At 56.7% G+C, this 26134-nt stretch overlaps 1 protein-coding gene and 1 long non-coding RNA gene across 3 annotated transcripts in view; one reads left to right on the forward strand and one right to left on the reverse strand.

The window, feature by feature from the left end:
• GSE1 (Gse1 coiled-coil protein) overlaps window positions 1–17259 on the reverse strand; it is a 425485-nt gene extending 408226 nt beyond the window's left edge. Inside the window, exon 1 of one of the 2 annotated variants that reach the window (XM_082607675.1) lies at window positions 15047–17259. In XM_082607675.1, coding sequence (XP_082463801.1) covers window positions 15047–17032 — 1986 coding nt within the window. In that variant the 5' untranslated portion in view covers window positions 17033–17259. The remainder of the gene's footprint in view (window positions 1–15046) is intronic. The other variant, XM_082607677.1, reaches the window with a different exon arrangement.
• A 612-nt stretch (window positions 17260–17871) lies between these two features.
• Window positions 17872–22269, forward strand: LOC309794938. Its single transcript, XR_014292204.1, has 2 exons — window positions 17872–18170; window positions 21381–22269. It is a non-coding gene; the product is annotated as an uncharacterized lncRNA (long non-coding RNA).
• The last annotated feature ends 3865 nt before the right edge of the window (window positions 22270–26134 follow it).

Raw genomic sequence — 26134 nt, forward strand, 5'->3', positions numbered from 1 at the left:
TCCCCAACCAAGGATCGAACCCATGCCCCCTGCATTGGAAGGGCAGAGTCCCAACCACTAAACCACCAGGAAAGTCCCTGGGACAGGTTTTTAAACGTGGATGAAACTCGTGTGTTTTGACTTGATGTCTCCTAGAAAGTTTATTTACTGTGATTTTTAAAGACATATACTTAATACCATCTTTATTGTTTTTTTCCCTATTTTCTCTGAGACTTTGACTTTGCCAACCATGGAGCTCCTGACGAATGCCATTCCCACGGCTGGTAAGGAATTGCTGTGTGCAATGCACAAAAGAAAAACCAAGAGAGGGTCCAAGGATAAAAACGCCAGTTTTAGCTATTTTTTCCATCTAGTTGGAGAGACAGGGCTTACAGATATGAAGCAACCAGAAGACAACATGAAACCACACATAATAAAGTGATTAATTATTACCAACTGGGAAAAAGCTGCATACAGACAAGGGCCTAGGCCCTTGGGGGAGCGGGGTTGGGGGAGACTTCAGCTGGCAGGAGTTAGCAAAGGAGGTTTCCAGGAGTGGGAAAATAGGCAGAAAAGTAGGAGAAAGAGTACGTGTCAAGATACGATGGTGGGAACAAGTCAGATGGTTTCAAGGAATATCAAGGAGTCAGCCCACATGCATTGCGCTATGACTGTGTGCAGATGGGTGCAGATGTTAACAGTGGCTCTTTACCTTTGGGGGCACACACCCCTTTGAGAGCCTAATAAAAGACACTGAGGTCCTATCCCCAGAAAACTGCAGGTACACCCCAGATTTTGCATTGAGTTTTGAGGTTAAGAAATCTGTATGTGGGCCTCCCTGGTGGCGCAGTGGTTGAGAGTCCGCCTGCCGATGCAGGGGGTGCGGGTTCGTGCCCCGGTCTGGGAGGATCCCATATGCCGCGGAGCGGCTGGGCCCGTGAGCCATGGCCGCTGGGCCTGCGCATCCGGAGCCTGTGCTCCGCAACGGGAGAGGCCACAACAGTGAGAGGCCCGCATACCGCAAAAAGAAAGAAAAAAAAAAAAAAAAAGAAATCTGTATGTAAGAAAGGGGACACAGGGTTGAGAATGATGGGTCTCTGTAACTCCCCTAACTCCTGACTCTAGTGTGTCCCTCTTCCTCACGGCCTGAGCCAAAAGGTGCTCCCTCCTGGTTCATCTCATCTCACTCATGGGGTCCAGATCCCTGTGTTTTTGAGGTCTATGGGTCAGCTCTCGAGAATGAGGAGGACTGGAGAGGAAACTAAATGACAAATAGCAAAAGTAATAAGAGCCTGGGCATATATCCAGACAAAACTATAATTTGAAAAGATACCTGCACCCCTATGTTCAGAGCAGCACTACTCACAATAGCCAAGAGATGGAAACAACTTAGATGTCCATCGACAGAGGAATGGATATAGAAGATGTGGTACATGTATACAATGGAATACTACTCAGCCATAAAAAAGAATGAAATAATGCCATTTGCAGCAACACAGATGCAACTAGAGATTATCATACTAAGCGACAGAAGTCAGAAAGAGAAAGAAATACCGTACAATATCACCTATATGTGGAATCTAAAATACGACACAAATAAACAGCTCTATGAAACAAAAACAGACTCACAGACATAGAGAACAGACTTGTGGTTGCCAGGGAAGGGGGGGAGGGATGGAGTGGGAGTCTGGGGTTAGCAGATGCAAACTATTACATATAGGATGGATAAACAACAAGGTCCTACTGTACAGCACAGGGAACCATATTCAAAATCCTGTGATAAACCACAACGGAAAAGAATACAAAAAAGAATATATGTATGTATAACTGAATCACTTTGCTGTACAGCAGAAATTAACACAACACTGTAAATCAACTATACTTCAACAACATTTTTTAAAAATAATAATAAGAGCCAACCTTCATTGAGCATGTACTACGTACCAAGCCCTATAACACACACACACTACAGTAATTCCCATAGACAGATGAGGAAACAGGCCCACAGACCGACAAGCAGTCAGGTGGCACATACCTTGCTGACTGCCACCAAATACCAACGTGGCTCTTGTCAGGGCCAGAGGTAACGTGAGGGTCGACCACCTGAATGCCCCCTTCATCTCTCAGATGAGCACTGGGGGCCCAGGGAGGGGACAAGGGCAGCTCAGATCCCAGGGGCCTCAGGCTGCTTCCAGGTTTCCCATCCCCCTCCGAGTGGGGCCTCAGGTTCCTCACACACCCCTCCTTCCTCTGCCTCCAGTAACCACAGCAAACATTTCTGGGGTCTTGACAGCTTGCCAGGCTCTCACTGGGGGATTCAGCTGCCTCCCGCTCCCCTGAGGGAGGACATCAGATTGTCCCCGTGTATGGGCGAGAAGCCTGGGGCTCAGAGCCGTGAAGCGATGCGGAGGACCACACGGGTGGCCGGGGTGGGTGGCGAGGTCTGACTTCAGAATACCCTTGGCCAAAGCACACCGTCCGCCGGTGGAGAGCAGACCAGCACGGCCTCACCTGGAGCCGTGCTTCCAGCCCCGCTGTTGTATGGATGGCTGGGAGAACAGCGTGACACTAAGCAGAGGAATGAAGGCTTCCTTCCAGGAAAAGTCTGGGAAGTGAGTTTGTGATGTCCTTGCATCTCTCTCCCCAGAGCAGAAAGGCTCCTATGTTTGCAGGGTCCTGGCAGGGACCCTTGAAGCCTCCCTAGGACCTTGGTCTGGCCTGAAGCTGCCCCCAGTAGGGTGGTGGGGAAGAGGGGGGACACTGGCAGCCCCGCTCCTACCCCTCCCACCAGCCACGCCCCCCCGAGCCACGCGGCCGCCAGTTTCTGCTGATGCCGTGTCCCGCCTGATTAAGACCCCAGCGCCAGTGCAGCCAGAATCACAAGGGATCCCGTCACGCCCCTTGCGGCACAGAGCCCGGCACCAGGACACCACAGAGTCAGCCTGTCAGCTGGGGCACTCCCTGCTGCCCGGTGCTAGACCTGGAGGTGACAGAGGCCAGAGGCCTCTCAAGGCTCACTGCTCCCCCGTGGTGCCCCGTGTAGCTGTGCTGCTGTGTCAGCCTCAACCGGGCCCCTATCCAGGCTCAGCGGGACCTTGCCCAGTCCCTGCAAAGTCACCCCAAAGGGCCCAGCAGGAAAGACAGGTGCCAACTTCCCTCGTTCACCCACCAGATTGCTATTCACAGGGTCAGTGAGATAATGTCTCGTAAGCATCTAACATGTGGCAGCTGCCACTGCTGTTTCCTCATCACCATCATCCTCCTCATCACCATCATCCCGTCTCGTTGATCTGAAGACACACACTGTTTTACATTTGAAGCTCTGTGAAATCAGGATGAATCTTACAATGGGTGAAGTGTCGGTTTCATGAGCGGCATTTTTTCTTGCCTAGTGGCATATAAAACAATCATGTGTTTTACAGTGGACAGACCCCGTCCAGGATTAGATAAATAACAGTATTCATACCCTACACCTGGCACAATCACGGTCCTTAACTCTGAGCACAGCATCTAGGGCACAGGAGGGGCTCAGTGAAAACTCTGCTGAGGGCACCAACCCATCCCTTTGCTTATACTGCCTTATTGACAGCTTAAGGCAAATATGTCCTCTCACTGTGTCAATTCTCCCCACAAACATCTCCTAGGCAACACGCCTCCCAGGCCCCCTGCAGGTCCCAGAGTTTCCCAGCATGCCCCAGGGAGGTGGAGGTGGCTCTCCTCCGGGACCCGGGAGCAGGGCTGGCTGGGATGACTTGGACCACAGGCAGGCAGCCTGCCTCCAGCAAGGAGCCCCAGAGGACCTCCAGGCGTGGGCCTGGCTGGGGTGAAGCCACCAGAAAGTGTGGATTTAGCACGAGCTCCAAAAGGCCCACATGGACCAGAGAAGCCAGCGAGGGGGAACATTTCTGCTGACCCCCCGGGAGATATTCTACATGTGAGTCCTAGGAAGCTCCACTCAACACGTTCAGAACAATCTCACCAAATGGGGTGGGGGGCCAGGAGCTGCAGAGCAGAGTTTGGCCAGAAATCTCCGGAGGATGTTCCAAGCATGCTCAGCGGAGCTCCGCAGGCTGTAGGCCAGATGCTCGGCTCTGGGGCTCCTGGGGGGTCCTCTGCTGAGGGTGGGCAGGGACACAGCTCTGGCCACCTGACAATCATGACATTAAAATGCAGACACCCAGAAAGTATCAGGAAAGGGCTTCTTTCAGACCCGTGCCCCAAAGCAGCCAGTGAGGTGGAGAGACCTTTTGAGCTGCATGGAGAGACATGAATCCCACCCCAGACACTGAGAGCTGTGTGACCTTAGGCAAATCACTTTCCCTCTCTGAACCTCAGAGGCCTTGATTTTCAGACGGGGATGATTCCGATCAAATAGACTTCGAGACACAGACATTGCCAGAGATAGAAGGATACGTCTTTGTGACACCAGGGCCAACTCGTCAGAAAGACGAAACAATCATAAACGTGCAGGACCCTCGAAATTCACGAAGCAAAAGTTGACAAAATTCAAGAGAGAAAAAGACAAATCCAAAATTGCGACAGATATGAACACCCCTCTCTCAGAGAATGTGATGGGGGTGTGTGTATATGAGTGTGCCCATGCAAGAGAGCACACACCCGTGTGAGTGTGCATGTTAAGTGTGAGTGCATGTGCAACGAGGGAGTGGGTGTCACAGCAAAGGCTTGTGAGCCTGGGTATGAGAGGCGTGTCGGGGTGTCTGTGCATAAGTCGGCGGGGCAGGGGACATGGGGGAAAGGCGCCATCCTCTCATGCCCGCACAACTGGCCATCCCAGGGCCACGAGGGCCCCCTCCTCGGGACCCGCCCCGAAGCCAGCGCTCACCGCAGAGAAGGCCCGGTGCCTCCCCATCAGGTGAGGTGACAGGTGAGTAAGGTCCGGGTTTCACCCACTAACGAGAAGGACTCCGGCCACCCCACCCCACGGGATGGGAGCTCCAAAAACCGGTTCCCGCTTCCCCTACACGGTTTTGAAAAGCAAAGAAAATGCAGTTTCCCAAGAGAAGGAGGGCGAGGGGCAAGAGAAGCAATCCTTCCCTTGGCGGGAGGGGCGGCTGGGTGACTGTGCAGCCAGGCCAGGCTGCAAGCAGGCCGGGGGCCAGGGCCACCCTTCTCTGGACCGGGATGTGCAGGTCCCCAAGGAGACTTGGCTCCTGCACAGATCGGACAGAGGCCTTGTTTCCAGGACGGCACTGCCCCCACCCCCCGGACCCCAGCAGGACGCAGGGGACGGCACACAGTGAGGCTGCCTGACCTCTGCTTTCCCCGCTCTGAACATTCCAGGCCTCCCCATCCAATGGCCCCAGGGCATCGCACAATCACACAAAAGACAGAACAGCATACAAGGGAGCAAGACCCTCCGGAAGGGAAAGGGCAAGGGGAGAGATCCCGCCGTCAAAGGAGAGGTCTCGCCATCAAAGGAATCAGGATTAAAAGAGCGGGCGCCGAAGCTCATCGAAGGCCACCCTCTCGGGCCATCTGAGCCTCAAAGGCTGAATGGCTCCTCCAGGCCTCCCTTGTCTTGGACCGACGGTCGTGGACACCAGGACCTCTGATCCCCCCCGTCCCGGGGCTGCTGCATTTGGGAGTCTGCACAGCCCACGCCTGTCTCCCACCTGTCTCCATCCCTCCCCGGCGGCAGAACCCTCACAAGCCTCTTAATCCCCGTCTGCGAACCCTCGTCTGGAAGCCGGGTGAGCTCTGCGGGTCTGGGAAGGCTTATACAACAGCGCTGCAGTGTGCGGATGCTCAGAGCCCTCCCCACGCCGGCCCCCTCGGGGAGCTGGTGCAGGAGTCCCAGGGCAGCCTCCTTGTGTGGCTACACCAGGGCGGCCCCTGCCAGCCCCACATCCTCTCCTCCTACGCTTGCCACTCAAGCCCGGGCAGGGGGAGAGGCCAAGGCCGGGCGATAGATCACTGGTTCTCGCACATCCCAGCTCTGCCATGTAACCCAAAACTCTCAGGGTCGTGAGCCTTGGCCTCCTCATCGGAGATTTGAGACCGAGGCCACCTTCCCACAGGACAGCTCACGCCACCCTCCGTGGCCAGAGGAGGAACGGGCAGTCTGGGGAAGAGGGTAGAGGGTCACACGCGCGCTTAGGACAGTGGCTCGCACGGAGTGGGCACCGTCAGCATCATCTGCTACAGCCAGCATCAGCATCACAACCACCACCATCTCCTCAGACCTCACTGCGTCTGCATCAGGACCAGGGGGGTGGACACAACCTCGATGATCTTCCTTTTCACCAGCTCTGCCAACAACTGATGCTAAGAGGTGGGCAGGACAACGTGGCCTTGGTGGGCTCTGACCTCTGAGGGGTCTTCCTTGGACCCTGGCCCGCTTACTCTCCCCACTTCACTCTCACCTGCCGGGTAGAAACAGCTCCAAGAGGTGGTGCACCTGCCCAGGGTCCCGGCACGCCTGCCTGGCTCCGCTGTACCAAATACCAACTGTGACTTTTGTGCCATCCATTCAAGGCTGCTGGCACCTCTGGAAGGAAACCCAATCCAGCAATCAATTTCACACAGGGTTCCACACCAAACAGGTCGGGCAGCAAGAGGCTGGGGCAGCCAGTGACGGGGCAGAGAACTTCAGAGCCGCTGGATTCACAGAGCCAAGCTAGGCCTTGACCCCAGGGGTCTTCTCTCTCCACCCCCCAATCCCACTCCTGCCAAAAGGTGCAGAAAGATGACAGCCTGACAGCTGCGTAGGAGCCAAGGGGCTCAGCTACTAGTCCACCATCTGCTCCCACTTTACAGAGGGGAAAACTGAGACCCAGACAGGTGGAGGGTTTTACCCAAGGCAACTGAGTGCTGGGGCCAGAATCTGGGTCCTCTGATTTCCAGGGGTGCAGCTACAGCAAGCCAAAATCCCCAAGAGCTCAATTCTTAATAAAGTTTCTCTTATCCCAGCGAGAAGACGACTAGCTCCCAGCTTCAAACAAATCCAGTGATGGAGACCAGCCACAGGAGGTGCAACGGTGGCCAGTGAGTTGACGGAACACAGCTTCAAGGAGTCACAGATGTGACTTCTTCAAACCCAAGTCATATCATGTTATTTGCCTGCCTAAAACCCCCAGTGGGAAAGCGGAACTTAAAGGGTCAACAGGGAATTACCAGATGACCCAGCAATTCCACTCCTGGGTATCTATCCAGGAGAAAACACAGATACACACAAAAATCTGTACACCTGTAAACATTCACAGCAGCGTTATTCACAACAGCCAAAAGGTGGAAACAGCCCAAATGTCCATCCACTGACGGATAGATAAACAAAATGTGCTCTATCCATGCAGTGGAATGGTATTCAGCCAAGAAAAGGGCTGAAGTACTGACTCATGCTACAACGTGGATGAACCTCGAAAACGTCAATGACAAAAGTCAGACATAAAACACCACATACTGTATGGTTCCATTCCTACGAAACATAGAATAGGTACATCCATAGAGACAGGAGATTCATGGGTGCCAGGGGCTGGGGGAGGGGGAGTGACCACTAACGGGGAGGGGGTTTCCGTCGGGGGTGACAGGAATGTTCTGGTCTAGATAGTGGTGACGGGTGCACAACGCTGTGAATACACTAAAAACCACTGCACTGTACACTTTAAAAGGGTGAGCTGTGTAGGGTGTGAATTATACCTCAATTTAAAAACAAAACAAAAACAATGCCTTCTCAGGGTCAGCCCACCGTCCTGGCTCCCCAGTGAGGTCCCCCTGACTGGCCCCTGCCCGCCTCTGAGAGGAACCCTGCCTTGCCCTCAGGCACCCCGGCTTCCTCACTGTTCCTCAGGCCCCTGCCAGACCCCCCTCACTGCTCAAGTGACAGCCCCCAACCCTCCCCTCTCCCCGCCACCCCGTCACCACCATCACAGTCCCTCCCTGCACAGGCCTGGTTTGCTCACTGCTGGGTCCTGATGCCCAGATAGTGCCTGGGATACAGTAGGCGCTTAGTAAAGACAGACTCAACAAATGAGTAGAATCCTTTTGGTGACTGCCAAGCCACATCTTCAAGATAAAAGCCCCAAACTCCTGGGCTGTGCTTCTAAAATCTCTATCAGCAGTGCTCACCCCAACTCTGGAATCTTCCAGAAGCTTTAAAATACCAGGGCCACCAGGGCCACCCCCCACAGATTCTGCTTTAACAGGTTGGGGCAGTGGATTCAAATGTGCATCCAGGAATTTGAAACACTACCAAGCCTTCCCACCCCATTCCCTTCTCCCACTTCAAGAGCAACTATTTAAGGTCCTCCAGCAAATCCCACTCCCCACATCCAGGCTTTTTGCTCATGCTCCTCTGCCAGCAGCACATGACCCCCTTGTGGACCTGGCTGATTCCTTTTCAGTCTTTGGGTCAGCTTAGGTGCCACCTCCTCCAGGCAGCCTTCCCTGAACACACCCGTTTTCCATCATCCTATGGGCTCCCAGAAGACCCCAGCACAGAACTCAACACAGTACGCGATCACAGCCGGATCCCTACACACACCCCATCCCCCATCCACCCAAGGGCAGGGCCCGCCTGATTCCACATCACATCCTCAGAGCACCTGGTGCACTATAGGCATGCAAACGTTTGTTGAGCTAATGGGTAGAATGGGTACAAACGTTTCTTCAGGGCAGCCCTGGTCACGGGCTGAGCTGGGCCAGGAGGCAGAACTGCACCGGCATCCCTGGCACAGGACTGGTAGAATTTCTTTCAAAACTTATACGTCTAACTACCTTGTATGACTGAAAGATCAAACCAGCAAAAGTGGCCTTAGGCTGTGTGTGGGCTTGGTGGTCCTCCTGGTATAAAGTTGCCTGAAAAATGATGATCCGTGAGGGTTTTGTGACCGTAATACTTTACCCTCCCCAGGACAGAACATCATGGTGTTTTGGGGCCCCAGCACCACATACCAATTTTAAAACCTAGACCCCATGAAATGCGGAGATATTGAACAAAGGGGCCAAACGTACATTATGGGCATGACAGCTCACAACCCTGTATCACATACTTGAAAGCTGATAAGACAGTAGATCTTCAATGTTCTCACCACAAAAAAGAATTGGCAACTTCGGGGCAGGGGGGATGGAGGTCATTTCGCAATAGACACACGTACCTAATCAACACTCTGCACACCTTAAAACTACCTCCTGCTGTATGTCATTTATATCTCAAAAAGCTGGGGAAAAGAGAGAAAAAAATAACTGTTAATAAACTGCTAGATATTTTCCCAGCAAGTCCAGACACAGCCTCAGCATCCTTCTCAACACAGTACCACCAGTCAGATTTCACGTGTGGCAGGCAAACCGCCTGTGACCCCTGAGGACCAGACCTTTCATTCTGACAGATGGGGAAATGAACAAAGGTCACACGGCCAGTAGAAGCTCCTTCCACAACTGCCCTGGTGAGGCTCCCTCCAGGGACGGCATGGCAAACAGAAGCCAAGGTCCTAAACGCTCTTCGCAGAGGGCAGAGGCATCACCCCTCGCCACCGTCCCCGCCAGGATATGGACCTAGGACAGAAGATGGACCTGAATTCCAGACGCGGGCTCTTCCTCAGCCAAAAGAAGGTGCCAATGAGGCAAACCTGCCCAGAACCTTCAACCCCTCCAAAGAGTCACGGCAGAGTTAACCTCCCAAGGGTCGGACCCAGAGAGATCTAAGCAGAGAAGGGGCCAGAAGGCTCTGGGCAACTTCCCCTTCCCTGCTTCCAGGGAGGCTGAGTTTGTTTTTTTGTTTTTTTTTTAAATAAATTTATTTATTTATTTATTTTTGGCTGTGTTGGGTCTTCGTTTCTGTGCGAGGGCTTTCTCTAGTTGTGGCAAGCGGGGGCCACTCTTCATCGCAGTGCGCAGGCCTCTCACTGTCACGGCCTCTCTTGTTGTGGAGCACAGGCTCCAGATGCGCAGGCTCAGTAGTTGTGGCTCACGGGCCCAGCTGCTCCGCGGCATGTGGGATCTTCCCAGACCAGGGCTTGAACCCGTGTCCCCTGCATTGGCAGGCAGACTCTCAACCACTGCGCCACCAGGGAAGGCCGAGGCTGAGTTTTGAAGACCTCTTGCCATCCCAGTTGTCTCTAATCACCTCCAGGGTTAAGACAAGGCGCATCTGGAAAGTTTACTCCGCTAGCAGATGGCTCGCAACCCGCCAAGAAAAGCAGAGACCTCCCCTCGGAGGAGGTGGTCAGAGCTTGGGGAAGGCCAAAGCCCAGTCACTTCCCAGCAGCTGCCAGGCAGAGGGTGCCAGTGTCAGCCCAGCCGGGCAGCCTCTCCTGGCACCTTCCGGAAGCTTCCCCCATCCTGTCGCCTTGCCCAAGTGCCCCTGGATCCTGGCTCCGAGGAGGAGGGGCTGGCAGGCCCTCCCTGAAGAGCAGGGAGCCGAGTGGGCGCAGAGAGCCGGGAACACGGGAAACAGATGTGCATGTGGCCCTGACAGGCGAGTGATGACAGACCCTCTCTGCAGGCCTCAGATGTCAGCGCGGAGAAAAGAAAGGCGGCCCGGCGGCAACACCTGTTCCAGGCCGGGAGGCCAGGCTCGGGGGGCTGGGCGGGCAGCCCCTAGCGAGGGCCGGGGTGCGGTTAGGTAAACAGCTGCACGCTCCACTGCCCAGAACGCTCCCCGGACGGAGGGGAGAGGCAAGGGAGGCCTGGCGGCCAACTGGCTCGCGAGGAAAGCCCATCCTTGACGGAGGTCCGGGCTGAAATCTGAACACCTGGGCAGTGCTGGGGGAAGCAAAGGACAAAGGGCGCCACTTCTCAGCAGGTGGAGAAACTGGGGGCGGTGGGTAGGCAGCAGAGGCAGCCGGTGGGGGGTTTCTCGGGGCCTCTGGCCCAGTCAAGCTGACTCCTGCCTCCCAGCTGCTCTGCCGGCTGAAATGCGGGGTGGGCAGGCTCACGCAGGGGCTATTAGGACCACCCTCCCCCTGCCAGGGCACTGTCACCTTTACAGCTGGAGCCCCAGAGGGGACAAAAAGTCAAGAGCACAGACTCCAAAGCCGCGCTCCTGGGTCCAATGTTGGCCTTGATGTCATGAGCTGAGTGACCCTGGGCAAACTCCTTGACCTCTCTGGACTTGCTTTTTCCTCTATGACAGGGGGAGAGTGGCACCTCCCTAAATGGTGTTGTTGTGAGGACTTGGTAAATATGAGGACAGGTGAAGCCTGGCACAGCCTAGAACTCGGGAAGCATTCTGTATCTTCATCATTATTACGTCCCCAGGTGCCATCTCCGAGCCTGGCCAGCCGTGCCTCCTAGCTCTGAAGGGAGGGACAACCATTCCCCACCCCCGGCAGAAAAGTGGGGGGCAGAGGCTGCGATGCTGGAGCCTGTGGGTGCCAGTGAGAGACCCAACCTGAGTTACAAGTACCTCAGGGAGAAGAAAGGAATGAATGGGACCCACAGCCCTGGTGCCCACGAGCAGCTCTCCCATCACAAACCTTCCAGAGGAACGAACATCGCCACTTCTCAGGAGCAGCAACTGAGGCTCAGAGAGGGCAAGCGTCTTTCCCAAGGTCACACAGCCAGCTCCCAGCAGAATGAAGATTGAAGCCAGGTCTGTCTTTTTTTTTTTTTTTTTTTTTTTTTTTTTTTTTGCGGTATGTGGGCCTCTCACTGCTGTGGCCTCTCCCATTGCAGAGCACAGGCTCCGGACACGCAGGCTCAACGGCCATGGCTCACGGGCCAAGCCGCTCCGCGGCATGTGGGATCCTCCCAGACCGGGGCACGAACCCATGTCCCCTGCATCGGCAGGCAGACTCTCAACCACTGCGCCACCAGGGAAGCCCGCCAGGTCTGTCTTAAGGCCAAGCCAGGGTCTTTCCATGGCTTCACAGAGCTTCCCGGTGCTGGGGCTCCTCCTCGGGGAAGCACCCCCAAAAGGGTGGGTGGGCTGCAGCCTCCTCAGCCCACCCCCGACACAGCCCTACCCAAGCAGCCAGCTCAGAGATATGGTGGCTACAGAACGGGGTGCTCTCCAGGGGGCCAGGAGTCCAGCTGGTGAGAAAAGCCACAATCTAAAGGGAGGGCACCAGGGACAGACACTTTTCCTTCCTTACTTCCTTCCTCTTTCACATTTACTTCTTAGCGGTTAAAGTTGATTCCCTTGTAAACGAACCCTTAACGGGAAACAACTGAGGCATCATAGGAGGCGGTACAGACGAGGTTCTGGAACACACTGTCCCAGCTAAATGGCTCCCCGCGGCCACCTTCCAATGTCCCTAGCCACTCCCCCCCAAATTCTCAAACCACGCACCGAACGGAGACACGGAATATGGACGTGAGAACCAAGGACCCCGGAGCCGGCTTCGGGAAAGGAGCATGGGGACCTCTGCACGTTCCTTGGTGGTGTCACCCGTTTCTTCACCCCTGACAGCCCTTCCAGGAGTCCCTTGGGTTGGTCTGCAGCTCCTGTGACCCTGCGCTCTCATCCCCAAGCCCACCCTGGCACTTGGCCTAGCCCCATCCTGCTCCGCTCACAGCTCTGCAGGAAGTATTCTTTGCGGGCTCTTCGTGTCCCTCCGCCTGACACCACCAACGCCCCAGTGTCTGGAACAGTGCCTGGCTCAGAGTAGGCGCTCCATGAATATCTGTTGAATGAATGGCGGGCGGGCGGGCAGAGGCTGTAGTTCCGGCACTCTCCTGGCCATCGATCAGGCTCTCCTGGAGGCAGGAGTTGAGGTTTCTCTTTCCCTCTGTGTAAATGAGCCTGAGCCCCGCATTGCTGCCCCACCACCCAGAGGCCCAATGGCCTCACCAACCACCTGGGATGCTGCCATGGTCCGGCCCTGGGCGTAGCTCTTCCCAGCCCATTCCAAGGCTTCGTTCACTTTTTATTGCTACCCAGTATCTTCAACTCTAAACCCAACCTCCTTTTTTTGATTTCAAGGCCTCTAGTTCACTCCAACCTTATTTCCCTTCCTCCTGAATCCTCTCCCACCAACAAATCCCGCCCATCTTCCAAGGTTCCACCTCTGCCAGGAGGTTCAACGGCGGAGGACTTTGGGGTTCAACACCCACCTCAGCGACCTACTGGCTGTGTGACAGTCAACAAGGTCATCTGACTTCTCTGAGCCTCCATTTACTCATCTCTAAAATGGGAATAATAATGCCTCATAGGGACATGGTAAGGAGCAAACAAAATAAGTTGCTTTAGAAATGGTGCAGAAGTTAGCGTGTCGTTCAGCAGCCCCCCCCCCCAAACTCATGCCGACCCCTCCTGGGCAGACACCAGCTTGCGTTTTCGTCCACACCTGGCCACCCTCCGCAACCCCCTTCGCAGCTGGACTGGGAACTGCAGCTGCTTTCGTTTCCTCACGTTCCTATCATTGAGGCCCCCAGTCGGCATCTCATCAACTCCCCAAATGAGTGAGCAAATCAACGGGAGAAAACACCACAGTTTGGAGGTTGTACAGAAAACAATCTGAGAGGCCTCACGGCGAGTGCTTTGACGACCCCACGCCCACCACCGCCAAGCTGAAAACCTGTACCCACCCTGCAGAATCCACCTGCATCCTGGAACAATCTGCCCCGACACATGGGGGGGACACAAGGGTGCCACTCTATGCCAAGCGCTTGACTTGCCGGGAGCATTCAAATGCCCCGATTCATTTAATTCTCATGATGGCCCCACGAGGCAGGTGATACTTATTTCCACTCCCCAGCTTAAAGCAATGAGACGCCTCCTCCCTGGCGCTCAGTTAACAAGAGAAAGGGCAGGACTGGAACCCAGCTCTGTCCTGCTCATCCAGGCTCTTCCCCCAGGCCCGGCCCTTCCGGGACCTGTAGGTCGGATCCCCAGCAGCAGACGCACGGGCTGCGCTGCCACACACTGCAAACAAGAGGTTTAGCATCCACGGTGCGGGGGGGGCGGGGGGGCAGGCTTGTCCGTTTAAAACAAGAGACCATCCAAAAACAGCTCTAAAGACAAAAGCCCCCAAACCAGACCAAAGCCCCCCAAAGACAGCACTAGAGTCCACGTTGACATCGAAAGAACCCTGGGCAGAGCGTGAAGGCGTCGGGGCCGGACATCTCCTTTATAGATGCAACCACCACGAGTGAACACGTAACCCAGGACCCCACACGTGTGCACACACGCACGGATGCTCGGGAGACAGGATCAGAAGCCTCTCAGGCAGATGCAACACCCACTCCTGGACGGGCGGAGACACCCTTCCCTGTTCACAGGTCCCTCCTCCAGCCCCACACCGGCGGCTACCACTCCAGGTGTCTGAGTAAGACAAGCCAGGGTCACCAGCTTTGGTGGAAACTGGGATTTCTGGCTCCGGTGGCCGTGATGGTGATCACAACTCACAGACGTCTGCTTCCCCAGACCCACGGGGCGCAGTTCCTGCTTCGGCCTTTGCAAAGCCAGATCCAAAATTAACTGCGCCCCGTCTGGCTCCTCCCGGGCAGGCAGCGTGAAGGCAGGCGCCTTATAAACAGGGCGCACGCCAGGCCTCCCACCCTCCCCCTGCACAGCTGACTTGCAGAAAAGAAAGACTCTCTTCCCACCGGGAGAAACGTCTGTTTGGGCCACTGTCCCCTGGGTCCCAAACCCCCATGTCTGGAAATCCATCTCCAGCTGCTATTAAGCAACCAGAGAGCCTCAAAGGAAAGGTGTGAACTTGGGTGGGAAATTCTGGAAAAGCTAAGCTGAGTGGGAACAAGAGGAGAGAGGAACTTCTGATGTGTTTAAACCGGGTAAGTACGGAGACCTCTCAGTGACCTGCATGGCTGGACTAATTACCAATGTTATCAGGCGGATGACAGACGTGCCCCGAACTTCCTCTGTTTGATAGATTCCGCTGCAAACACACTCAAGTTCAGGCCCATGCCTGCTGTTCCCAGCAGTGCCCTATTCTTCCACAGGACCACTCTCGGCCCCCAGCTCCCCCGATCTGCCACACGCCTCCCGGCCAATGCACCCACCAAGCACTAGCGGGGTGACCCCGGAGGGCACCTCCCGCTGGAACACACCACACAGAACCGGTGCAAACTCCTGCCTGGCAGAACAGAAAACAACATCTCTTCCTTCCCTGCTGGGACTTCAGAGAATGACATGAGAACTGCTTACCTTCCTCGCAGCTGCCACTGGGGAGCTCCAGCCCACGGGTCCCTGGCGGGTGAGCCCTTGGCCAGCGCACACCAGGGTCCCGCACTCTGTGCAGGCGCCGATTATCAGCTGCCGGCCATCGTCCACTAATAGGCTGTGGCTCGCTCGCAGGGTGTAGAGAAACAAGGGCAGCCGGGCTACCCGCACGGCCTTCAGCCCAAGGCACCGCTTCTTCTCCTGCCGGCAGAAGAAGCACACGAACGTCTCCACTTGGTACTGCCGAGACCAGGGGCTGACGGCGTGCTGGGTGCCGCGGGCCTCGTGCTGCAGCCACTGGCCCAGCAGGTCGTGGTAGCAAAGCACGCAGGTGGCCACCAGGCCGGTGGAGTCGGCAGGCCTGGCGCGCGGGGCGGGCGGGTAGACGGTGAGGAACGGGAAGAAAGGCTCTTTCTCGCCCAAGCGGCTGGAAGGGTTCACGTTGAGCTGGAACTCCTTCCCAGGGCCCAGCTCAGCCCCGCAGATGTAGCAGATGGACGCCGGGCTGCCCTGGGCCGACGCGGGCGGCTCGGAGAGAGCAGGGTCTGAGGCCGAGAAGGCCTGGTGGTACCTGCCCAGGAAGCCCTGCACGGAGGTGATGAGCTCCTCGTTCTGGCAGGCCCGGTACAGGGCCCAGACGTCCTCCAGGACGCTGAAGCACTTGGGGCAGCTGCGGACCTCACAGCGCTTGTTGGGGCCCTGGGCGTTGGGGGGGCAGGGCAGGAGGCTGAGGAAGGGGAAATGCATGGAGCCCCTGGTATTCCCATTGAGCATCCTGGAGGCTACTGCCCGGGCATCCTGGGTGCAGTCCTCCCCGCAGAGATAGCAGGCCTCTGGCAGGGCCCCGGCGGGGGGGCCCTCTTCCCTCGGGAGCCTCCTGCCCTTGGAGGCCATGCCGGGGGCGTGGCTGTTCAGGGGCACCACGTAGAGCCTCTGCAGGACGGGCACGTCGGCCAGCTCGAAGCTCTGCCACTGCTGCATGAGGGACGAGAAGCAGCAGGGACACACCAGGGTGCTGCCGCCCTCGCTGATGGGCTGTGCCCCCGGGGGCGGGCTGTGCAGCCACAGGAAGGGGAAGAAAGGGGCCTGCGCCAGCTTCTCCTGCTTCTGCACGTGGATCTGGTGCTGCGAGGCCGGGGACAGCGCCGACCCGCAGATGTAGCAGCAAAGGCCCTCTGGTGGTGCAGCCCGGCTCTCCAGGGGAGCTCGAGGGGCACGGCCACCAGCGCTGTCCGCGTCTCCGGGGCCGCGGGGGCCTGAGAAAGGCTGTTCCTTGTGGTCCTCCTCGTCACTGGTGATGTTGACGTCACTGTCCTCAGACACGCAGCAGCCCCCGCGGGTCCCCCCCGGCGGCCTGCTCTCAGGACTCTTGGCGGCCCTGCCGGTAGGGGCTCCTTTCATGCTCTCTGCAGGGGCCACCTGGACTGCAGGCCCTTGCCAAGGGTCCTGAATGCCCCTCAGGACGCTGGCCCGGGCCTCCGGGACCCAGTGCCTCCCATGGCCCTTCCGCCGGCGCCGGATGCCTGCCTTGGGCTCCCCGTCCACTCGGAGCTTCGAGGGGACCTCCTCCTTTTCCACGTCCCCCGGTGCGGTGGTCTCTGCGCCCTGTCCAGGAGAAGGGCCCGGCGCCAGCCTCCACTCTGGGCAGCGGCCCCCGCGAGGTCCGGGCCCCGGGTCAGCCCGAGCCGCCGGCGCCCCGTGCTGGTGAGGACTGGCGGCGTCGCGCGCGGCCGGGTCGGGCTCGGAGAGGGGGTCGGTGTCCGACAGCTCCGACAGCTCTGAGTCTCGAGGCTCCTCAGCGGCCGTGCGGGGCCCGGGGCCGCCACCGCCGCTGCCACCGTCGTCGTCGTCTTCGTCGCCGGCCGCAGCGCCCAGCGCGTAGGCGACGTTCCACTCGCGGGGGGCCCCGGCGCCCCCGCGGCGTCCGCCCGCGCCCGCGTCGCACTGGTGGGGCCGCTTGAGCCAGTACATGCGCTTGTCCACGGGCGTGCGGGCGCGCTCGAAGGCGGCCCACTGCTCGCCCAGGAAGCATCGGCACACGGCGCACACCAGCACGCAGCCGTCGGCCGGGGACAGCTCGCGCGCGCCGGGCGCCGGCTCCTGCTGCTGCAGGAACGGGAAGAAGGGCTGCGCCGGGGCCCCCACGCCCGCCGCCGGCTGCTTCACCTGCAGCTTCAGCTCCTTGCCGCGCCCGATGCCGCCGCCGCAGATGAAGCAGGAGAGCGGCGCGCCGCCGCCGCCGCCGCCGCCGCCGCCGCCGCCGCCGCCGCCGCCGCCGCCGCCGCCGCCGCCGCCGCCGCCGCCCGCCGCCCGCTCGCCCACCGCTGCCATGAGCCGCTGCTTGCGGGAGACCGGCGCCGGCCGCCCGCTCATGGCCGTGCCGCGCCGCCCGCCCGGGCCCCCGCGCGCCCCGGGCCGCCCTCACCGCCCACCGCCGCCGCCGGGCCCAACTTGGAGCATGTGTGCGCGCTGCAAAGTTTGGCGGCGGGCGGCCGGCGCGGGCGCGGGCGCTCGGCCGCTCGCAGAGGCGCGCCCCCTGGCCGGCCGAGCCCCCGGCGGCGCCGCGGCGAGCGCGCCTGGAACGCAACGGCGGCGGCGGCGGCGGCGGCAGCGGCGGGCCCGGGGCGGCTGGAGCGGCAGCCGCATGTGCGAGCTCCGGCGCCTGCCAAAGCGTTGGGTCATTTAATTGGGGAGGAGGGAGGCGGGGCGGCGGGCGGCACGGAGGGAGGAGGGGAGGAGAAGGGCGGGAGGGCGGGAGCACGGCGGGCGTGGGGGGGGAATCCCTCCCTTACGCTTCCTCCCCTCCCTTTCCCTCCCCTCTGCCCGCCCCCCTCCTCGTCCTCCTCGTCCTCCTCGTCCTCCTCCTTCTCAGCCCTGCCTCCCCCCCTCCCCCCCGCGTCCCAAACTGCGCACAATAGCTCGCCGGCTCCTCTATCTATTTTGTGTCCGGCCGGGAGCCGCGCTCGATGATTCATTGCCCCAATTAGGGGTTCTCTCCAGCAAGCCCGGCGCGAGCCCTCTGAAGGGTCTCCTCGGGGACCCGCGGAAACCCATCAGCCGCTAGAGCTGGTCTTTAAGTAAAGGTCAAGCAGGACGCGGGAGGAGCCAGGTAAGGACGCGCCCGCCGTCCCCCGGAGACCGAGGAGCCCCCCGAGAAAGGGCAGCTCTCCGGAGGGGCAGCCTCAGCCCCCAAGTAGGGACGCCGCCAAATGAGCTGGGGCGGCCCCGGCCCCCTCCCCATTCTAAAGGGCCTTTTACAGCCCTAAAGAGCCCTGGGTTGGGGGCACCTCTCAGGGCCCAGGGTTCTAATCTTGGTGACAGAGGGAACAGGAGCTGTCCCCTCTCCCCCAGAACATATCAGTGAATGCACCATCCTGGCCCTCCCCACCTCCAGCCAGGGGCAGAAAGGGTCCTGTATATCTGAGCTGTGTGTTCCAGGGCAAATGACTTGACAACTCTGGGCCCTTTCTTTCTCTTGTTAAGCAGGAGCTCTGGCAGGGGATTAACTGTTTCCATGTATTTACTGTACCTATGTATAGATACATGTATTTATTAAACAGAGAGAGAGAGACCTTAGTATGTGCCAGGGGCAGAATCTAAGCACTTTATACACATCTGCTCAGTCCCTCCTCCCAATAACTCTGGGTTAAGTGCCATGATCGGCCCATTCTACAGATGAGAAAGAGGAGGCACTGAGCATTAAGGAACTCTTCAGGAGTGGCGGAGCTGGGATTCAGACGCCGGCACCGGCTCCAGGCCCCTGTTCTCAACTCCCCGGCTACGCAGCGTCACTAAGCAAACGTCTGGTCCCCATCATCCATCTGCTGATGGAGACTGTCCACGGCAGGGGACACAGCCAGGACCTCTCCATCCTCCCTGCTGCTGTGGCTCAGGCTGGGAGGCCTTGTGCAAATCCAGGCCTCTCTGGGCCTCACATTTCCCATCTGCAAAATACCCACCCCTTCCAGCTTCAAAAATCTATGAGTCTCTGATCTCTGAGCAGTGAACAGTCGTCCCAACCTGCCAGCTGGAGCCCGGAGTCAGCCTGGGGACAAAGGTGCCAGGTTAGCCCCTCTGCCCTCTGGGGCACTGACGTGTAAGTAAAACTAGGCTTCCTCTTGGCACGGAGGAGGGCCATCCATTATAAATAAATGGAACAAGAGAAAAGGGCCACCTCTTCGGAATCCCTGGTGGATATTCCAGGGATCGCAGTCCAGGGGTCAACAGGAAAGTCACCATCATCATCACGGCCAGAAATGCAGGACTGCGGGTCCTCACGCAGGCCAGAAAAAAAGCTGTGTCAGCAAAACTGTCCCGAAGGAATGTTGGGGGCAGGGCGAAGGGGCTTCCCTGCTTCTGGCATTTTTAATAACTGCTGAGGGGAGGGGGCCTGATTAGGAAAACTTTAAAGGGTGAGGTCTGTTTAATTGTGTCCTAGCACAACCCTCAAGCTCCACACAGACCAAGAGCTTGCTGGTAAAACAATCCCTGGCTCAGGAAAGGCAGGTCCTCTATGGGGTTGCACGTGGGTCCCCTAAGGCTTGGCACATGCTATTCCTTGTTTCAAATGCTTTTCCAGGCTGTCTTTGTGAAGCCAGCTCCTCTCCTCTTTATGGTCTTGGCTGCAGTATCTTCTCCCAGAGGATTCCACGCTTTGTCTATCTAAAGTTGCTTCCCCTGGCATTCTCGGTCTCAGCTCATTGGCATGGGAGTTTGCCATTGATGTTATTTTTCTGTTGTCTATTCTCTGTCTGGTTTCCCCAGGAGCCTGGATGCTCCCTCCTGTGGGAAGCAGGTCTGTCTTGCTCACTGTGCAGATTCCAGGGCCTGGCTCACTGCCTGGGTGCCACACACCTGGGTTCCAATCCTGTCCCATCCCTCTCGAGCTGTGTGAGCCTTGGGCAAACCTCTTAGCTCCCCCTAAGCCTCAGTTTTCTGCTCTGTGCAATGGGATCGTAATCCTCACCCAACTTTTTTGCGAGGATCACAGGGGCCTGGCACGTTGTAGGTGACTCTGTATGTGTGTGCGTGTTGATCCTTCCTGGCTCTGTCCAGTGGCTGAGGAGGTTCTGCTACTGCCTGTCTGCACTCCGAGGTGAGGGGGGCACTGTGGTGAGGTCACACACACGGTCTGAGGGAGGAGGGCCACAGGGGTCGACAGGACCAAGAGGGAGGTGGATTTTTCTTGACTAAGCTGGAATCATCCAGAGAGTGTCCTGAGTATGTACCACATGTGTGAAAGTTTGTGTATACATGTGTTGGTATGTGCAGATATTGTGTTTGTGTGTGCACGTGTATATGTATGCATATGTACGTGCACATAGGCCTGCATTCACATGAGTGTGCATGTGCATATGCATGTGTTAGTGTGTGCATGTGTGTGTGCATGTGTATGCATGTGTTCATGCGTGCGCCTATGTGTGTGTATAAAGTAGGCCTGGAGTGGGAGGAGAGAGATACCCACTGGGTGTTTCTGTTTCCTTCACTGACCCGGTGACTCAGGAAAGTCCCTGGGCACACGTCTCGGGAGCCAGGGAGCACGTGAGCACAGATCAGAGGAGGAGGAAGGCAGGTGATGGCGGCTGGTCATTTGTGGACGGGTGACCGGGGTGGGGACACTGGCGCAGCTTGACACACCAGAAGGACATCACAGCTCTGCCGTTTACTAGCTGTGTGGCCTTGGCCTGCTGCTTAACCTCTCTGAGCCTCCGTTGCCCCATCTGCAAGACAAGGATAACGAAACGATGCACCCCACAGGGCTGGGAGAAAGGTGAACTGAGACAGTCCAGGCAGAGCACACCCTCCGGATGCAGACCCAAGAGTAACGCTTGTGCACATGGGTCGATGGTGAAACATACCCAGTCCCTGGTGAATTTGTGCAGCAAGCCGGAGAGGTAGATTCTGTTATGTCCTCAGTTTCCAGGTGAGGAGACAGAGAAAGGAACTAAAGGCTCAAGGTCACGCAGCAGGTAGAGCTGGGGCTGGAGCCCAGGCGGTGTGTCTCTGTCACTCCCTGGCTTTGTTGTCCCTTAGCTTTGCCCCGAGCCCTGCGATGCGAGCCTGTCCTCACACATGTCCCCAGTTTCACACCTAAAGCGACTGAGACACAAAACAGGCTGAGTCTGTGCCAGAGACACAGTGGAATCTCAAGGTTCATGCATATTAACTTCATATCAGAGCCACAGCCTCCAGACCCCAGCAGAGCCAGCTCCTTGCTTCCCTCTGAGCCCCGCAGCCCTCCCTGCAGCTGGGGAGAGGGTGCCAGGCTCCCCCTAGACCACATGGATCGCCATCCAGCTCCCTCCATCTTCACTCCTAGGACTCAAGTGTGATGGACTTGAAGAGCAGCGACAGATGCTCCCAGGCGGCCCCGGCATTGGGAATGGGGAGAAAATGCCCACCTCGGGTCTACAGGAGACCAGAAGGTTCTCAGCCTGGAACATCCGGGCACCTCTCAAATTTGCGGCTTCCTGTAGGGTCGTCTTGGCCCAGGAACCGCGGGAATCTGCCCTCGCACTGCGGGGGAGAGCAAGTTTCCAGGCTCCGAGCACTTATCACACGTTGTATTATGTGTCTGTCTCTGGGTGACTTCCCTCGCAAGGTCCCACAGCGTCACAAGGCCGGGGACATAGTTGGGGCCCAAACCATGCTGAAACATGGGATGCCAGAGTCTATCCAAAACCTCACAGTGCCTTCCAAGTTCCAGAATCTCCTGCCAGCTTCCAGTCTTTCATTCTTCTGCGTGCCAGCACTCCAGACTAAACCCTTCCATGTGCCCCCAGCTCCCCGCACCAACCCTGTAACCTGCCTGCCCTCCTCACTGGTACCCTTCCCCGTTTCCTCCTCTCTCTACACTGCGAGTGTGCCTCTGGCACCTCTCCCAGGACCCATTCACCTTTGGAGGCTGGTCCATCCTCCCTCTTTTAGAGGCTACGTGTGCTGTGTGTTTGGCCTCTGGTTCACTGGGGACCAGAAAAACAAAATTTATCATCTGACTGTTGTATTTTTTTTTTCTTTCCATTTTTTTCCCCTTAAGAATGAAGCAAGCACTTCTCCTCTGTGCTCAGAAAGAGCTTCAAACATGGCAGGCCACAGGCAAAAGCATATCCTCCTTCTCAGAGGGAAGGAATGCAACCGTTAACAATAAAAAAAAAAAATCCCTGGGATTTATGGAGGCCTTGGGCTTATGAGCTGCCTCACATCCGTTAGCTTGTAATGACATAGCGATCCAGGGGGGGGCGAAGCAGGATTCACCAGCTCCATCTAAGAGACAGAGAAACTGAGGCTCCAGAGCACAGTTCTGGGGGACCAGGAGAAGCTCCCAGCTGCCGAGGCTGGTGAAATATCCTTGCCTTTGTATGTGTAAACTGGGCTGATCTGTTCAGTGTAAACATTAAAAATATATGGAGGGCTTCCCAGGTGGTGCAGTGGTTGAGAGTCCGCCTGCCGAGGCAGGGGACACGGGTTCGTGCCCCGGTCCAGGAAGATCCCACATGCCGCGGAGTGGCTGGGCCCGTGAGCCATGGCCGCTGAGCCTGCGCGTCCTGAGCCTGTGCTCCGCAACGGGAGAGGCCACAACAGTGAGAGGCCCATGTACAGCAAACAAACAAACAAACAAACAAACAAACAAAAATATATGGAGTGTTCGGTGACCCTGGCTTGGCATCCCTTCTGCTTTCAAATACAGGAGTGTCAGAGGGTGGAAGCAGGAGGACCACTTTGCACCCCTGGGGCCTGAGATGGCCAGTGCAGAAGCATTTTGTAAGCTGCAAAGTGCTTTGTTTAAAAAAATCACTGCTTGCATTACACAATTAAGGATCAGAGCACAGAGTCTAGAGTCTAAGAGCGGATTTCAGGTGCCCCTGAAATCTTGCCTTGTTCCCGTGAACCTGAAAAAAAATCCAGAAGCAAACAGCCCAGGTTCCCCCTCCGGCGACACCCTTCGCCCTACCTCCACCTCCATCTCGAAACCTGAGGCTACTGCCGTGAACTTCAGGGCCTCGTAAAACTCCTCTGATAAATGATCACCAGGGTGGACCTGCCACTGGGGGTGATGGGACAAACACTCCACATAAATCTTGAGTGTCCTCAAAGACTCCCTTGCTGGTTTCTCAACAGACCCCTGATCTGCAGCACAAAATCCACAGTAATCATTCATGTGGTTAGCTCCCCGCCTTCCAAGCTGGGGAGGTTTTTGAGAAGGTGGGTGGGGGAGGGGTGGGGGATAAAGTAGACAGTAGCAACCTCATACTGTCTTAAGAGACCCCAGCAGGGCTTCCGTGGTGGCGCAGTGGTTGGGAGTCCGCCCGCCAATGCGGGGGACACGGGTTCGAGCCCTGGTCCGGGAAGATCCCACATGCCGCGGAGCAACTAAGCCCGTGCGCCACAACTGCTGAGCCTGCGCTCTAGAGCCCGCGAGCCACAGCTACTGAGCCCACGTGCCACAACTACTGAAGCCCACGTGCCTGAAGCCCGTGCTCCACAACAGGAGAGGCCACCGCAATGAGAAGCCCGTGCATCGCGACGAAGAGTAGCCCCGGCTCGCCACAATCAGAGAAAAGCCCATGCGCAGCAACGAAGACCCCATGCAGCCAAAAACAATAAATAAAATAAATTTATGAGAGTCCCCAGCATGCAATAGGCACTCCGTATGAACCAGTTCGTGTTCTGCTCAGGTTTACTGTGCGCTGACTAAATGCCAGGCACTATGTTCAGCATTTACACCATCACCTAGTTTAGATCTCAGGACAGCCAGAGAAATAGGCATTATTGTTTACCCGATTTTACCGACGGGGACCCTGAGGCTCTGAGTGGTGAATACGCGTCGCCAAGGTCACAGAGCTCAGCTGGTGGGGCTGGATTCAAACCCAGGCAGTCTGGCCCAAGAGCCTTGCTCTAATCCACGCGGCTACTGTGTGCCCAGCTCCTGGCCTGCCAGGCCAGCCTCCCCGGATTCTTGTCCTTGGCTGGGTCCGGCCAGGGAGGCTAAGGGTAGGGTTTGCCAGACGCCTTCAAGCCCTGCCTGTGGCTCCACAAGCGGCCACAGCCCAGCCCAGCTTCCCCTGACCCTCAGCAGCCCAGGCTCTCAGGCCCTGGAATACTCGGGGGGCTGCGGCCGGGTCCTCAGCGCTGGCTAATGGCGGGGCGGGGGCGGTGCAGCAGCCGCAGATTCCTTCCAGCTGTTCCTCTGAGTCACTGAAGGATGTTCCAAAGCCCACGGCCAGCCCGCCTGCCCTGCTCTTTCATTTCTGCGGTTGGTTGGTACTGGACTCATTGATGGGGATGCAAAGCAGGACTGAAGCGTGTGCCCAACCCTCAACCGGGGTGCAGTGATTTTTAAAAGCTCTCATTAGGGGACTTCCCTGGTGGTCCAGTGGTTAAGAATCTGCCTTCCAATGCAGGGGACGCAGGTTTGATCCCTGGTTGGGGAACTAAGATTCCCACATGCCGTGGGGCAACTAAGCCCACGCACCACAACTAGGGAGCCCGCGTGCCGCAACTACTGAGCCTGCGCACTCTGGAGCCTGCGCCACGAGAGAGCCTGCATGCCTCAGCAAATATACCACGTGCCATAACTAAGACCCAATGCAGCCAAATAAATAGTACTAAAAAAAAGACTCCAAGACCTATTTCTAAAATAAATAAATAAATAAAAACTCTCATTAGGTTTTTACATATAGAAAAGTGTGTCCATGTACATATAGAACCATGGCATCATGATGTAGGACCAGCTTGCAGAATTTTCACAGACTGAGCACAGCTGTGTCATCAACACCCAGAAATAAGGCACGTCCAGCCTCCCAGCAGCTCCCCCTGCGTCCTAGTCTAGGCCTTGCACCCCTATCAAGGGTAACGACTCATAGCCAGAATGCCAGGCATCCCGGCTTCTAATGCCAAACTGTTTTTGGTGTTTTTTTAGCAGCGTTATTGAGATGTAATTCACATACCACACCATCCACCAATTCAGTGGTGGACAGTTCAATGGCTTTCAGTCTACTTAGAGCTGTGCGACCATGACCAGAATCAATTTTAGAACATTTTCATTGCCCCCAAAAGAAACCCCACGTCCACTAGCTGTCACCTCTAAATCCCTCTAGCCCCCGCACCACCACTCATCTACTTTCTGTCTCTATGGATTAACCATTCTGGAGAATTCATATAAATGGCATCATACAACGTGGTCTTTTGTGACTGGCTTCTTTCCCTGAGCATGTTGTTTTCAGTGTTCATCCATGTTGTAGCCTGTGTCAGTTGTCAGTACAGACTGTCTTTGTATTTTATATAAACAGAAGTATATCACAGGTAGTCTTTGAGTCTGGCTTGTGGCTCTATATTATGTCTGTGAAATTCTCCCGTTTTTGCACCTAGAGGCACCCGATTCTTTTCCATTGCTATATAGTATTCCACTGATTACTTTACCATAATTTATCCATCCATTCCACTGTTGATTGGCTTTGGGGTAGTTCCCATTCTAGGCTAACATGGACACTGTTTCTCTGAACATTTTCGTCCATGTCTTTTGTTGAAAACACGTGAGGCGTTTCTGTTGGAGTTGCTGTTGTGGGGTAGGTATATGTTAGATGTCAGTATATACCTAAGATATTCGAAACCACATTCGTGGTGGCTTGTGGAATTCCCAGGGTTCCTTAGTTCCTGAGCCCGCCTCTGAGCTGCCCACCTATCAGCCTGACCCCGTGGGCCATCTTCCCGCAAGACACCCGCCCCCTGCCTGCCCCAGAAGCCCCCGTGCAGCCCACACGGGCCGCAGAGGAAAAGGGCTTGGTGGCTGATATTTTCGCTGGGTTATGGGAGCACGCATGGTTTCTCCACTCTGGCTCTGAAACTGTGTTCCTTTCATAGGCCAGAAATACTTAGGCATGGCTCGCTCTAAAAGGGGAAACACATTTTAAAATTCCAATCTGCCCAGGTCTTAGAATGATTTAGAACATTCCAGCTGTCCAGAGGACAGCACTCACCAGGAACAGTGACTTACAGTCCCCCAGTTCCCACTTTGGGTCCCAACTCCACTCCCTCCTGGGTTCAAAGCGTATTTCTTGAGCTCCTGCCCATCCA

Source organism: Mesoplodon mirus (assembly GCF_964341445.2).
Source record: "Mesoplodon mirus genome assembly, chromosome: 19".
Lineage (NCBI taxonomy): Eukaryota > Metazoa > Chordata > Mammalia > Artiodactyla > Ziphiidae > Mesoplodon > Mesoplodon mirus.